Raw genomic sequence first — 16,727 nt, forward strand, 5'->3', positions numbered from 1 at the left:
TTCACGCTCACACACTCTATTCCTAGTGCGCAATACAGATTTACTACCTACTTTTTTTTCTAAAAGGGGTGGAAACTCGGCCACTGCATCAATTGATGCACACGATCATTTTTATTGCAAAGTTATAGAGAGTAGGTGTTACAAGTCACCGACAAACGATCGTGATACAAAAATAAGCAAGCTAAAAACATTCATCATGACGAATCTATAATTGAAAGCGTCTAGTACACCGCTAGCCAACCCGGTTAAAGATATCCCGAGATACTGTTTACAGCTGGTACCGCAGATGCACAGGAAGCAGGAAACCTCAAAGACGGATCCAGTGCGTAGCTTTGAAGATAACCTGCAAAAAGTTGTAAACTTTAGATCGATTAAAAACCACATCATTTCTGCAATTCCAGATAACCCAACAGAAAGCCGAAATTCCCATCCGCATATGAGTTTTAAGTTTTTTCTCTACCCCATTAAACCAGTAAGCGCGAGAGAGACACCAGGAACACAAGGGAATAAATTCCCGGTGAGACGTGCAGGAATCGCCCAACCAGGGATCGATCCTAGACGGGCTGCCTGCACGACGGCAGAGCGAGCAAGCCACCTGAGCCAAGCTCGGTTCTCTACACGTTGAACGTTTGATTTGGTAAGTGTAGTGTAATGTCCATCTAAATACTACTCCTTCCCTTTCGAAATAAGATTTATCTAAACACATTTATGGTGTAGGTCATGCGTATCTACATAAAGTTGTGACACTTAGGCTTAGTTTGTCTTGTGCTGAACTTATTTTATAATTTGTTATGAAAAAATACGTACACAAAAGAAAAAAATTGATTAGCCAAACGGAATAATACCCATAAGTCGGTTGGAAATTATCGTAATTCACTTCAAATGGCTAAATATGAGACAGAAAGAGTTACCTCGACTGTGCCGAACTGACGGCCGAAGCAGCGATGTAAACCTGCCCAAAACTCTTTGAGGCCCAATGGGCCATACCTTGGCTGAATGGCCCAGCTCGGCTCTTATAGCAGGCAAGGAATCAAACGCTTGGTATTTTTTGGTGCGAGGAATTAAACGCTTGGTTATTACGGAGCATGGAGTATTTGATTGATCCTCCAGAGAACATGCACGCAATTTGTAAGTAGTCTATTCCTAAATAAAAATATGCAAGTAGGCTGCCATTTCCATTTGCAAGTGAACATCTCATACTACCATTTGGCAAGTGCACAGCCAAGGCCTGGGCTAATTGATGTTTCACATTATACATTGAAAATTGAAGTATATGATCAAAAAATCGTGTCAAGATCGATTAATTTGGTTATTACTGAAACCGAATCAAAATTGATCAGTTATAACCGATTTATATGAAACTGTATAAACCAGAGTATACAAATCGTATTAATTGAAACCGTATAACCAAATGCACACCCTAACCGGCATGCATATTCCTAAATCACTAATGTGACTAACGAAATATTAGTCTTCAGTTAAGTACGGCCCCTCGATGGCAACAAAGAAGTTTCAAGAATCGAGAAAAGTACTTTTTTGTCCCTCAACTTGTCGGAAATTTCATTTCTCGTTCTTCAAAAACAATTCGTATTTTTTCATCTCTCAACTTTCAAAACCGGACACTTTTAGTCCTTAAGGCTATCCGAAACGGTTTGTCTAGCCACGTGTCCGGTTTGCACTTAATCTTGTGACCGCCGAGGCTGTTGAAATTGGCCGTCGTCGTGCTCTGGATCTCGTCCAGGCACTGATTATACTTCTCCTCCATCTGCATCATTTATATCTTGATTGGAAAAAAAGAAGTGAAAAGACTGTGAAAACCAGACACGTGGTTAGGAAAACCACTATGGATGGAACGATGGACCAAAAGTGTCCGGTTTTGAAAATTGAGGGACGAAAAAAATACGAATTTTTTTTGAGAGACGAAAACTGAATTTTCCGACGAGTTGAGAGACGAAAAAAGTGCATTTCTCTTCAAAGAATCTGCCCATTCGGGTGAATCCAATTTGGCCTCCTCCTCAGGCCATTTAATTCCAGCACTAACTTTCGCTGCAATAGCTGCTGCCTATGATAATTGCCGCGACGATCGAGCTCGTAGCCATTGGACGAAACACAATGGCCGGCCGGGTCGGAAGTCGGAACGCGGAAAGGCCCGTGCCGCCGGCCTGCGGTATATCCTCAGCGCTGCAACGCGGAAAGCCATGCATCTAATGTCACCGTGTCGGCAGCCCGCACATCTGAACCGATCCATGAGCACAGCAGCAGCGCCACAAAGCTTATCGGTAATCGATTACGTATGCACGCTACGCACGAGCGAAGGTGGCAGCTAGCGGGGTCCGTCTAGGTGAAAATCGTTGGAACTTGACGTAAAGCATTTGCATTTATATATGGTGCCTTTCCGTTAGGCGCGCGTGTATCTCCTTCCTAAACGGATCGGACGGGAGCTGGTGCATCGTCGCTCTAACACGTCCTCAGTCTCAGTGCAGTCCCTTGTAAGCTTTATGTACACGTCACCCTTTCGTTGTATCTATCTCGTTGCAGTCCACAGGATTAGCATCCCACAGGAATCGTAACTTGAAGTGTCGATCGTACGTCTAGTATTTTCGAAAACTGAGTATTCAGTATTGTGTATTATAATTTTCTTATGATTAGTTGAGCCAATTAAAATTATGTTCATACTCGTATTTATCTTTTTTTTTGGAAGATCTTGTTTGTTGGAGTGTGTGAACGAAGAAACATTGGTGAATACTCTCTCCGTCCCATGTTTAGAGAGGCTTTCCTACCAACCTTCAACAATTGGACATGATGCATGCAGTGTAAGCTTTCCATCTGTAGACTATCATGTTCTATTCTTCATTTTTCATTCGAGGAAAAAATGCTGGGGTCTTTTTACCTTTTGGTCTCTCGTTAGTTTTAAGTTGATTGCATAGCCAGACCATGCAGCTACGAGTATGGCTGGTAGTGGAGTGTGTGCTGCGTGCAGCCATACTACCCTTGAAAGGTTCACTTACGGTTAGCCGTCTGCCATCGCAAAGGCAACATGTTATGCATTTGTAACACCGAATAGGCAGCGCATCCGTGAAAGTTCCTCTTCGGTGCAATTGCAAACTGTACAAACTCTATAAAAACAATGTATAAAGTTTCAAAATACTCCTACAAAAGTATCATATGTTTAAGGTGTGATGCTCTACATGCATGTGTGCAAAATCAAGATGAAAATCAGACCACTATTCATGTTTAAAAAAATTAGCTGCTATCTAAACGAAATTGAGTTTGGATCTGAAATTTCACACATATGTAAAACATCACTTCTCTAACATATGTATTTTTTTAGAACTGTTTGAACTTTTTTGATGAAGTTTGCGCAGTTTGCAATGTGAGCTGGGGTTTTTCACATGATAGGTTGCCCACCAAATAACGGGTTGATCTATAGATGCCTAAACATATTTTAGTGGGTGATAGGAACCATGATTTGTAGAGATTAAAAAATTAATAAAATTACATTCTAGTTCTAGACTTCCCGGCCTCTTTTATGTGGACTAACCCACACGCAACCTACTCCCACCCCCTCCATTATCTCTCACTTCACACCCCCTCTCTCTCTCTCTCACACACACACACTCCCCCCCCTCCCTCTAGGCCTTGCGCCCCCGCCTCCCCTCCCGTCACCTATGGCCCCTTCTCCTCATGCCGTCTTGCGCCCGCCTCCCCTCGCACAGCCTGCGGCCCCCTCTCCTTGCGCCGCCTTGCGCATGCCTCCCCTCGCGTCGCCGCGGCCCCCTCTCCTTGCGCTTTGCCACTGTGATCCGCCGCTGCCAACAAAAACATGAGCATCCAAGCTCACCACGCCAAGATCCGGCATATCCATGCCAAGCAACCGGAGCTCCAACGGGTCCACGTCCGGTGCCCAGAGATCTGGATGATCCAAGCGTGGCGCCATGGGATCCGGCGGATCCAAGCCTCGCGCCATGAGATCCGGCTGATCCAAGCATGGCCCCATGAGATCCGGCGGATCCAAGCCTCGGGCCCATGAGATCCGGCGGATCCAAGCCTCGCGCCCATGAGATCCGGCGGATCCAAACCTCACCCCCATGAGATCTGGCGTATCCAAGCCTGGTGCCCACAGATCCGACGGATCGAAGCCCGTGCCACGAGAACCGGCGGATCCAAGCCTGGCGCCATGAGATCCGGCGGATCCAAGCCTCCCGCCATGAGATCGGGCCCATGAGATCCGGCGGATCCAAGCCTGGTGCCCACAGATCCGACAGATCGAAGCCAGTGCCACGAGAACCGGCGGATCCCAGCCCGTTCCACGAGATCCGGTGGATCCAAGCCAATCGCCACGAGATCGGGTGGATCCAAGCCAATCGCCGCAAGATCCGACGGTTCCAGACCACAGCGGCCCCTCCGATCCCCCACCAACCATGCTTCTTCACCGGCGCCCAAGAGGGCGCTGTGGGCCGATGTGCCGTCGGGAGGCTGCCTTTGCTTGTCACCGGGCCGAGAGGTGATTCTCCTCTCTGTTGTTTTTTATATATATATTCTTTAAAACAAAATTTAAAGGCTAATGAAATAAACGGTTGATATATTATAGCAAAGTTTAAAAGGAAAAAATAATTGAAGGTCGACAAAAGTTGGTAAAATGAAAAGTTGGAAACTAAAATTTAATAAAAGCAAAAGTTTAGAGATTGAGTAGGATGCAAAAAAGACCTCTTCCGTTGTTAGAATCGACGGCAATTTTTCCTTTGGCAGGGCTACACTAGGGAACTGAGAATCGTCTAAATTAGGCAAACTTCCTGGATTGGCACAAATTTTATTCAGTTAGACGCTAAAAGACATCAATTGTGTTAAGAGTTGTTTGTTAAGGTTACTGGATGCACATCGGCAGAATCCATCAATGCATTTTCAGCCATTGCCATGTGCTATACATATTATTCAGATTTATTTGTCGATAGTTTGACATTTCTATTCTGAATCGAACATGGATGAGTACTTATGTTTTAATTGCATTTGCTAAATCATTTGCGACCTCCATACTTGATGCATCACCTACCTATTCATTCCAAGATCCCAGTTGAGTATCCTGGTTTTTTGTCTGGCAGGCTACAAGCCTCGGATAGCCATTAGAAGCTTCTATTACAAATAGCATTTGAAAAGGAAACAAAAAAAATCTGTCCGGAAGAGAGGAGTAAGGAGTCACAACAAGAGGAACCTCCGAATGGGAGGAACTTATGGCAGGAAGCAAGCAGCAAAGAATGGACAACACGTATTTAGCATGGAGAGGTACTCGCTCATGCAATCCAACTGCTCCTTGTTCTTCGATCAACGCTGCATCATGGGAGACCGGAGGCAGCAAGCCACCACGCATGGTATGTGCTGATTGCACGACAGAGTTGTGAGTACCAAACCCCTGCTTGAATCTCGCGCACGTAGAAATAAGAGCCACACCTAAAAAAAAGGAGAATAAGGACTAGCATCATCAAAATCTAGATATTTACTCAAAACGAAATTCAAGCGAGTTTTTAATTTTTTCTGGTAAATATCACAGAACTCTTACTTTTGGATATTTGGTATCAGAAAACCACAACTTTTAGATTTTTTTATCACTTGACACAACTATTCTGATAATCTGTTTTGAGAAACCCACAATTAATGAATCAAGCATGCTAAGCGCCGTTCTGACTGATGGAGCCCACACATCAGCCTCTATAGCTGTAAAGGCTGACGTGTGGGTCTCACCTATTAGAACAACGGTTATCATGTTTGATTGCCATATTATGTATGGTTTCTTGAAACAAATTACGAGAATAGTTGTGATTAGATGATAACATTTCAGAAGTCGTGGTTTTCTGATAACAAATGCCTAAAACTAGCTAGTAGTCATGTGATATTTACTCGCAAAAAATAGTACTACCTCCGATCCAAAATAAGTGTCGCGATTTTGAACTGGGCTTATTTCAAAACTAAGACACATTTTTTTTGAATCGGAGGGAGTACTATGTTTCCACTAAACATATATTGTGCACCGTGAAATCATCGTTGGCATGCACAATTACACATAAACTGCACTAATACGGACGCGATGATAATTATGTATCGTGTTGCTATTTATAGAAGAGTTTGAGGGTTAGCGGTTGCTGAGGGCATACTGGCCTATTAGATATTACCAGTTGCCCGATTCTATCTCTTCTACCAGCAACTGGGGACATATTTTTCCGACTCCACATATCTATTGCATAATAATTAGAACACTGATTTCGGCCGTATTAACTGGGACGTGCAGCCTTCAAACTTTTATACTGGATAGGAAATGTTCTGAGATCCGCACGCATATGTGTTTTTTTGGTACGGTGGTATGACATTGTACGGAGCTCGAGCTAGCAAAGTTGAAAGAGGACCGTAGTCCTATTTCGGGACACATATATCCAGTTCCTATTTCTGAACAGGTCACTGCGAAACTTGAAAGAAGACCGCAGTCAACGATCACGGCCAGGAAATTGATCAACAAGACAGGCAAAGGTACTAGATGGTTTGCAAATTTCAATTCGACTGTACGGCTCAGATAGAGTCATCATCACCAGACGGAAGCCAGGGGGAAGGAACATCGAAATTTGATCGATGTGCCTGAACAGAAGGTAAGTACTTTCAAAGACATTACGAAAGGTGGACAAAACACTGGTCTTAACTCTTAACTGCTGCTTTTTCAGAATCATGGAAAAACGCCTTGAGTCCTGATTCTGATCTGACAGAGGTGGCTAGCTGCTGCTGCATCGATTCGATCCTCGCACGGCTCTAATCAGCAGATGCGGGACATGCTGTTCCACTGGAAAGTGCCGTCGAGGCCCCAGTCCTGGTCGATGATGGAGTTGTCCTGCTCGTCACTGCTGTGCTGCGAGATCCAGCCGGAGTTGTTAGCTGCAACGACGTCCAGCGCGTCTGGCTCCGCCGTGGGGAACGGCGTCGCCGGTGTCATCACGGCGAAGCCGAACAGTGTGTCCAAGTCATGTTTCAGCGCGTCCACCGATCCATTGTTGCCGCCTGCAATTGAAGATTAGAACAGCAAGTCATGATCCAACATTTCTAGCTAACATAATGCCATCAATTCGGAAGAAAAAATGTTCAAATAAAATTCTGTAAACAAACATTTGTGTTGATGTTTCCATGGACTTTCATAAATTATTCCGTTCTTGTTGGAATTGGAAGATGGGGGGTATTTAAAATTATTTCCCATTTGATTCGGTTCCACACTAGCAGGCTAGCAAGATCATGAGCGTGGCTAGTAAATCTCCTAAAAGTAGTGCTAGATATGATCACGTTTACATGTATTGGCTATGTTTAATTTCGGAATTGCAATGAAAGGAACATGACGTGTTGCTACGGGAGGTAACGAGCAATCATGAAAGAGCAAAACGGAAACATGAATTGGCAGCAGAATAGATTAGGTATGTGTATAGGAAAGCGGTGCATAGGGAGGGAGTGAGGGGGAGAGAAAAAGAGGAAAGGGAAACAAAGGCATTTTAAAGTACTTGGCAAGATAAGGAAAAGTAATCATGGAGCAAGATCGAAAGCAGTCACTGTCTTGCAAGGACATCAGAGATCCTGCCTCTGTAGCTTGTACGTACCTGACAGACTGCAGTACGAGCGTACCAACCTTAAAACTATGAAAAGGAGAACGATAGAAGATTCCAAACACTACTGACAATCCTTCAGATTTTGCCTCACTGCTGCTCATACATATATACAGTAGAAATTCATTTTTTCTTTTTTTACTGGAACACCCCCCCCCCCCCCCCCACACACCCCACACACACACTAATTAATTAGGACGTACTGTACACAGCAAGTTGACAAAAGCTATAGAATAAACTCTCGTGTACGAAACTAGCTAATCTTGTTTTGCTTTTCAAGAAGAAGGCAGAAATTTAGCTAGCCAGATAAAAACAATTGGAGATTTTGGAAGCACGAGCAAAAAGGTTCATGTACTAATCTATCGGTTCACATCATAATCATGAGTTGCTGGTGGCCATTTTGTTCTCTTCTACAACAAAGAAACAACTTTAAAGTTGGGATGCATCCACGGAATTAATTGAAAAAGAAAATGTGAGGAAAATGCTTCACGCACGGCATGCACTACTCACCACTGACACCGTCGGCCTCCTCCTGCTGCTGGCCGTTGGCGTCGACGGAGCTTCCATTCTCCGGCGGCTTGATGGCGTCATTCAGCCCCTGCAGTATCTCCTCGTAGCTCGTCCCGTTCTGCTGATACTGCGGAACCCCAGCGGTGGCACTGGCAGCTTGTTGGCCGCCTGGGGCAGGGGTCGGCTGCTGCATCGCTGGGCGCAATTGGCTTGAAGGGAGCTCCACTCTCGCCGCGCCCGGGACCGGCGAGAGAGGAGGGAATCGAGCGGTGCCGGGCAAGCCGCCCAACGACAGCTCCGGGGTGACCGGGTGCACCGGCGGCGCCCCGGTCGGCGAGACGGGCGCCGACGACAGCTTGAGGTAGCGTGCGTTCCGCTGGAACGGCGGCGTTGTAGACCATGGGGTGGACGGCGCCGAGAACGGCATCGTCGGGGCATTAAGGAACTGCACGGGCCTGGTCCCCATGGCCAGGTCGAGCGCCGCCGGGCGAGCGCTGGTGTACGACCCTGCTGCTGCATCGGGGGCGCCCAGACCCAGGGACAGGACATTGCCGCTGCTGCCCGATTCCTGTGGGGACGACGACGACAGCGGGCCGGAGAAGTCGTCGTAGCGGCAGCGCTTGGCGGCGGTGGCAAGCTGGAGCTGCACCTCCGGAGGGTACACCGGCAGCCCGGCACGCTGCCTCCGCTTGCACCTGGTGTTCCAGTAGTTCTTGATCTCGTTGTCGGTCCTTCCCGGCAGCTATGCAGATAAAATTAATTAACAAGGAACGTCGACATCAAGAACCACCAAATTGCCATACATAAATCGAGATTTAAAAGAACAGCTTGGATGTAATAGGGGAAATAGGAGGAGAATTTCGATGAAGTTACTTACATGGGAGGCCATGCGCGCCCACTTGTTGCCGAGCTGGGCGTGGAGCTGGGCGATGAGGAGCTCCTCCTGGGGAGAGAAGGAGCCCTTCTTGAGGTTGGGGCGGAGGTGGTTCGTCCAGCGCAGGCGGCAGCTCTTGCCGCAGCGCAGCAGCCCGCTCATGCGCTGCACGGCGTTCCAGTTGCCCTCGCCGTGCTGCAGCACGTGGTTCATCAGCATGGTGTCCTCCGCCGCCGTCCACGGCCCTTTCTTCAGCGCTGCCGCCGGGGCCTGCTCGTTGTCCATCTGATTCTGCGGCGCCTCTTCATCGCTGCTGTCCCCAGTTGCCGCCGCGTTCTCCTCCTCCGGCGATGCCGGCGCCGCGACCATGTCGGACGACTTACCTTGATCCATAGGCATGGGCGGCGGCAGAGAAGGATGGAGAGTAGGCTAGTTTGGGGGAGGTGGCAGGGACTGGAGGTGAAGGAAACGGTGCAAGCTAGGGGAGATATAAGAGAACCCAAGGTTGCTAAAACTGGAGGGGGGAAACGGGGGTTTTCTGGTTCCTGTGGCCTGGAAGTGGTTTTTGCAGGTGAGTGAGTGAGGATCGAGGACAGGGGGTATTTGGCTGTCTCTTTTCCGTTTGGGTTGGTGCTCCCTTTTTGTTTGGTTCTCTTCTCTAAAAGGGCTATTTATGGACTAGACAGACTGAAGCATCTGATGCTTGAAGTTTTGGTGCTATATATGCTCGCGTTTGGTGTATGTGGGAGGAACTGGGAGATGATAGACAAGAGCCAACGAGAGGGATGTATAGTGTAGTACTAGCTAGCTACTGCGTGGGGCGCTAGCTAGAGAGCTTCGGGGGAATGATCGGGAGAGAATAGTTTACATGATGTGCCGCACGAGCAGGGATGGCAGAAAGAAAGGGCGTGGTCAGTGATTGGGGGAAACAATCTCGGGTAAGAAATAAATTTTCATGCGCTCTGCAATCCTTGTAACCGATCGAAAACGTGCGGAAATCATCTGAGCTTTTCGGACCCCACCAAGTGGAGAACAACCCGCGTGTCATTTGGCCGCTTCGATGCATCCTATGTGCTGTAAGAGAAAACTGGAGTGGAAATTGTGGGGACAGACACCGCCGCATAAGACCATAACTCATGAAGTAATGCAGTGCTACACGGTTTTATGAGCTCCGAGAGAAAAAGAGGAAAATGGAACTTTTGGGACGCCAGCACGGCACGTAATGCAATTCCTCACGAGCTACTGCATGGTACTAGTGCCACCATTCAAAATTAGCACTTAGAAATAAATAAAGTTAGTTTTGCTCGATCTCAGTTGTCCGAAATATCTTAGAGGGTGGTCACCTTGCAAACCTTTCCGTTTTGCGTTAAGACTGTAATGTGTTACCGTACTAGCTTCTTTGCTTTTAGGGAATGTTACTACTCGTAGCTGCTTCTTTTTTCAGAACGTTACTACTTTTTTTTTGAGCGAACCAGAACGTTACTACCAGTAGCCTTTTCGTTCTCATGGAGTGAGACCGCGAGAGGCCGTGGCCTCGTGGGAGGGAGATGTCTTCTGTATCCCTATGTGTTTCCGGCCCAAACAGGTCAATGACACATGGGCTTGCTTTTCTTTGTTGGGCCTTCCAATTGCTCTACTTTTTTTTGTAGGCTACTTTTCTTGGGTGGCAACAGGAAAACCGGTGACCGCGGCCATCTTAGTCGAGAAAGAAAAGCACGGCCCATCTCGTGGCTTGTTATCCTACATCTGAAAAATGGCAGCGCACCTCGTCTTGAAAAGTATACTATTTGTATATACCATCATAAACCTTCCGCATGCCCTCTAGCTACTTGAGCACTCCGGCCTCCGGGTGGGCATATTAACCGAGGACTGAACTCCTGTGCCAAAAACCAAACGTTTAGACCAATCCTGACGTGGGTCGGGTGGTCCGATCTTTCGATTACATTGATAACTCTTCGGTTTGGATAGGAGGTGACGTTGATGATCCGACTACGGCCTAGAAGTCTGCGCCTTAGCAATCGATACACCAACTCCAAAGGGTTATTGATCACGCGGGGGTACGATCGACCTGACCACAAAGGTCTCTGTTCCTGTGAGCAATTGAAAAACATGCAAGAATAAGATAAATAGCAGATGCAATCTGAAATTACGAGTATACTGTATCAAACCAATGTCTCAACGAGACGATAAGTTGGGGTTCCGAAAACGGTAAAGCAGATGGTCTAACCGACACACGCGATTACACGAAATAGTAGCGATGACTAACTTTATACCGGTCAACGACTGCTGAGTGTTGAGGGGCCGGCGAAGAAGTAGAAGTCGAGGACGCCACCTTGTAAGTGATCTGGGAGCCGCCGTACAGTATGTCCATCCAGTTGCTGTTCAGGAGGAGCACGCCGTGCGCGGCGCCGGCTCCGTCATGGCCATGGGGGGACGCAGAGCGCACGCCCATGCAGAACGGGTGCGAGCCTTAGAGGTTGAGGTCCAGTTGGTCCGACCTCCCCAAGTCCTCGTTCCAGAGCGTGAACGTGTCGTTGTGCCTGAGCCGAAACGTCTGCTTCGTCTGCTCGCCCAGCCCGTATAGTACAGGGATGCCCGGCTCCCTGGCAGCGCCGACGTCACCTCCAAGTACCTGCATCGGTCATATTGCATATGCCCATCATCACTTGGCTGGATCGGCTGGACATTGCAAACACTCGATCTATGTGCTGCATACCGGTCCTTGAAGACGAGGACGACGTCGCCCGTGGAGCGGCGGGAGACGGTGAAGCAGAACGGGCTAGGATGAACGGTGAAGATGAGATCCGACGACGCTTTGGAGAGGACCAGGCTGCTCTTGCTCGGCAAGGCGGCCTTGTTGCCCGGCGAGTCGAGCAACACTTCCTTGGGCGACGGACGCGGGATGATATCCCTGGGGACCTCCCATCGCCGATGGTCGGCTTTGGTGATACACACGTGGAGCCAGTTGTCCGTCTCCAGGCTGCCGCCGCCATGACAAAACTCAAACGATGAGCAACAACAAGTACATCTAGGAACGTAGTTAGTATACCAATGTTTCAATCCGCAATCCTTGCGACACTAATGTTTTAATGAAAGTTTCATTGCGAACTTGCTCCAAGTTTTTTAAACTTCCATTAAAACACTAATGTTTCAATTATTCTTATGTGATTGAAATTGTGTAAGAAAATTTCATTGAGACACCGAGGTTTCAATCGGCAATCCTTGCGACACTAATGTTTCAATGAAAGTTTCATTTCGAACTAGCTCTAATTTTCTAAAGCTTTCCTCGAAACACTAATGTTCCAAACGACATTCTTATGTGATTGGAATTTATAAGAAAGTTTCATTGATACCCCATTTCTATCGGCATTCTTATCTGATTGAAATTGTATTGGTAAGTTTCGTTGAGACACCAATGTTTCTATCGGCAATCCTTGCAACACTACTGTTTCAACGAAATTTTCATTTTGAATTTGCTCCAAATTTTTTGAAACTTTTTCTGTAGGTCGGAAACACCATCTTAAACCAACCATCAAATTTTCATCAAATTCTGAGTCCATTTGGACAACCAAAAAATTTGTACAACTATCAAAACATGTCAGCGCAGTACTAGTATCGGTGGAGATCGGACGAGATTTTGAACTTTCTCAAAACTTTTTGAATTTTTTTTTGTAGGTGGAAAACACCATCTTAGACAAATTCTCAAAATTTAACCAAATTTTGAGTTCGTTTGGAGCCTCAAAAAATTTGTACAAAATTTAAAATGTGTTAGTGTATCATTGCCTTCCCCAACGTGCGTGCTCCCTGTGACCCTGCCTGCCTGCCTGCCGCACGCTGCCGCCGGACCCACTTCTGGATATGCACAACAAAATCCACGGAACCTGAAAACAGATGCACGAATCTCGGACGAGCAAACCAACGGGCGATTTGACTCCGGTAGATCCGGGCCCGGTAAAATAGAGTTTTCGGAGGAGAGCGAGATGGTTAGCAGGTGCGGATGACAGGAGAGAGATCCCCTGACTTAAAGTCGGTGACTTTACAGTCATTGACATGTGGACCCGGCCCCACCTGTCAGTGACCATAAAGTCTCATGACGAGCCCATTGCCAATCAAGACACACTGCACATAGACCATTAAAAAAATACTAACTAATTAAGTTCTTCCACATATTGGACGGTTACATCACAAGTATGTCCTATCTTTATTTTGATTAAATTGTCACATGTTATTTGAAATAAACAAATCAATTATGTTTTCTAAAGTTATGTTGCATTCTCTCTTTCCATTTTTAGCAGAGTGGAGGTTAAAGGTGGCCCTACCGCCCGGGGGGAGCGGGGGGAAGAGAGTTGGTTGGATCCAACAGTCTACGACTGAAGGTAACCTTCGGAGTACTAAGTGAAGGTGTATTCCATGTGAATGCATGCACAAATCGATTCAGATTATCCAGGAGGTGCTCCAATAGAATTCAGAAGTAAAATAACATCATTATTACATTATTGGGCCACATTCAAATCGATGACGCTACCATTGTTGAATATATATTTTTACTGTAACCTAGTACTCCAAAATCAAAGAATGGAGTACCAAACAAATCTGAATTAGACATTTATTAAAGGTACTGTTATCCCAGAAAGGAAGTATGCCCGGATTCATTGGTTACTGCCGTAAAAGAAGCTAGGGAAAAAATTCCGATCGATTTCTCCTCCGCTTGATCTCTATCTGTCTGCTTCTGGCCGGGTCTCTGTAGCTGCTCCGGCGCCCCTCCCTTTATCTTCTCGTCAACCGCCTCGAGCACTTGCTGGTGCTGCTGCTGCTGCTCGAAAGCCGGCTGCCTCTTCATCTTCGTCCGCACGGCCGGCGCGGACGCGTCGAGCAGCGGCGGCGACCATTTCTCTTCCGGAGGTGCCGCTCCGGTCGCTCCTCCGTCTCTTCGTCTGCTCCGGCGGCGGACGGCGCGGGGGTCCAATCACGCACGATCGCACCTTCCAAAGCGAGTTTGGATCAGCCGGGCTCTGACCGGAGTACCGGACCACTGCAGCAGACCAGCAGTGATACACGCACGCACGTAGTGATGATCATGGAGAATTGGCGAGGCATCTGGCAGTCTTCTTCTCTCTTCGTCTCTTTCTTCTGTTTCGTTGTGGCTGTGCTGGTTGGGCATCAGGCATCAGCAAAGGTAGCCTGCAGTTGGTGGCCGCGGCGCAGGAGGGTGCTCCAATGGTGGCGGTCCGCCGTCCGCGTGGGAATGATCCTGAACTGTGTGTCACCGGTGTCGCGGAGGCGGCGGACAGGCATTGAGACGGCGATGGAAGACTGATTACGTGGCGCTACCGGGATAGTCAGCTCCGCCGGCGTGGCACGCCGGCAGCTTCGTCCAGCGCCGGTTGTGGTGGATCAAAGAAACGAGCACGAATCTTTTAATTTGTCTTCTTTTTTAATTGCAAACTAAGATCCGGTTTTGTTTATGAGCACTAAGCACCAAACTATCCTCGATTATTACGATTTTACCCTGCGATTCAAGGTACTCCGTTGCTTCTTGACTTAGTACTCCGTCAGATTAACATTGGAGTACCATATTATACTGACCATTGGATTAAGAGAAATAAACGGTCTATATTAAATTCGGAGCATCACTCCGTAACATTTTAGTATTGAGTGGATTGGTTTGGTGCATCAATGTAATATGGTATGGAACCAGGAGGTGCCAAGTTTGACACTCGACCAAGGTACTATTAATTAAAATGGTTGCAGGCTTGATCATCCAATATCTACAGCCTAAGACCGTGTATCAATTCAATAACCATGACCTTGCGAAGTGATGCTAGTCACCCTTTTATTGATCATGCGAGTAAAATACTTCGACCTTCTTTGGAGATAGTATGAACTTTGCCCTCGATCCCTCAGAATCAAACGGGCCTTGAAAAAGATCATATAGTTTTAGTGGTTAGACTAACCATTGGCGAAAATTAGACCACCCCAGTCTAAGTTTACTCGCCATGATGGCTTTCCCTAAAGAAAACATTGGCGAAATTAAATCATGGAAAACCGCATGCCTGCGTATTTGTTTATACAGATGTATGAATATGATAATGGATCCTGTAAAAGTAGAACTAACTCCAGAGGCAAAGTTATCAACCTGCATGGAGGGCATCGCCTCGGTCTTTAGTGGGCTGTGATGCTAGTGATCTTGTAAACTACTCCAACCATGGGGGTGAGAATGATTTCAGCTACTCGTGGAGATATCACGAGGTACTCTAGCATGGTCGAGGAGGCAAAGTCCCTGCTCGTTGCAGGAAGTGAGATAAATGATTCAAAAATTCATGGGTCATAGAGCAAGGTTAATTAGTCACGACCTTGCAAGTTGCTTGGTCGAGCCAATTCATGGGTCAAAGAGCAAGGTTAATTAGTCCTAACAATTTTGAGAAACTAACTTAACAAAACTAACAACTGGTCTGGTAATACACTAACTGTTGCATAAATCCTATGCTCCTGATGGACAAGATTACCAACTACAGATATGGTCTTCTGAGCTGCTTGGGCCAAATCCCACCGGCCCATCTTCATTCGCACCTCTCTTCTTCTTCTTGTACCTCATGCCTATGTAAGTGGCCCTTATCTTTTGTTTCTCCTTAACAGATTTGGGCTGATATCCTGCTTTGGCCCATCTCCTCCTGTGGTCCTATCTTCTCACCACTTCCGAAGCCCAACTCACCCTAGCATGTCTGGCCCATCCCCTCCCTAGCCCACTTCCCTTCTTTGCTATCTCGATCCCCTCCCTGCTTCGTTGCTGTAACTCTGGTTGTCTTGCACGCGCAGCCGCCGCCTGCTTCTCCAGCCACTGGGGAATTCCGGCCGATCAAAACGTCGCACCACATCCATAACACCGAGTCGCGTCCTTAGCCAATCCGTTGTTCACAGTCCACCACGGTCTGGACAACCGCAGAATTCTCTCGTATCTTAACTCGTCATTTGGCTGTGTGCGAGACCGGAGAGGAGAACATCCTTTTTTCGAACAAAATAAATCTTAGCTCGTCATTACTACTAATTGCCAAGAGCTAACTGAGGAAAAAGAGGATAACTGAGGGGGGGACAAATAAAAAGGATGTGATTTAATCTCTGTATGCATGTCAGCATGTCCTATACAGCATATGGCAGATGCACCACTATAACTATTGTTATCCGTTCTCCAGTTTCCCAAGGGAAAAGTACGAGATCCAATGACGTATCCTTGAGCCCAGTAGGTAGCTCATGTCGGCATGGTACAGAAACGACACCAACTGTTTTGTATCTTGCGATTAAGCGCACACTTCGGGGCCAGAGCACTAGCGATCGCCTCGCTACATGTGACTGAGTTGTGTTTCATGCACGTGGTTGCGACATGGGAACGTTTTCTTTATTTCTCTCTAAGCATTCTTTTTAGTCTGGGTTCCACAAAATTTAAACAAGTCCTGTGCTCAGTAAAATTGACCGACTGACTATGCGCCTATGTATACTCTTTATAGTGGATCTTCCTCACAAAAGTTAACTTTAAGCCTGTCGAATCCCTATTTTAATCGACCGACATGGAAGATGCAACCTGTGATAACAACAATATATCTGCCTGACAGATACACAGATGAGCCCTATAGTTAGAATCAATCGGCCGGGCTCCAAACATTGAAGGATTTTTTGACATAATATTTCTTCTTCTTCAGTGATCTGTCCAAGTACCAAACATT

General features: G+C 46.9%; 1 protein-coding gene and 1 pseudogene across 1 annotated transcript; one reads left to right on the forward strand and one right to left on the reverse strand.

Annotated features, from left to right (window-relative positions):
• Positions 1-6,494: 6,494 nt before the first annotated feature.
• LOC100826911 (transcription factor MYB33) lies at positions 6,495-9,750 on the reverse strand. The gene is made up of 3 exons (XM_014896511.2): positions 9,013-9,750; positions 8,136-8,877; positions 6,495-7,035 (listed from the first exon to the last, which is right to left on the reverse strand). Exons 1-3 carry the CDS (start codon positions 9,406-9,408, stop codon positions 6,794-6,796), a joined length of 1,380 nt encoding a protein of 459 aa, XP_014751997.1. The 5' UTR covers positions 9,409-9,750; the 3' UTR covers positions 6,495-6,793.
• Positions 9,427-12,021, forward strand: LOC112269766 (annotated as a pseudogene).
• Positions 12,022-16,727: the final 4,706 nt, after the last annotated feature.

Source organism: Brachypodium distachyon, chromosome 1, assembly GCF_000005505.3.
Source record: "Brachypodium distachyon strain Bd21 chromosome 1, Brachypodium_distachyon_v3.0, whole genome shotgun sequence".
Taxonomy (NCBI): Eukaryota; Viridiplantae; Streptophyta; class Magnoliopsida; order Poales; family Poaceae; genus Brachypodium; species Brachypodium distachyon.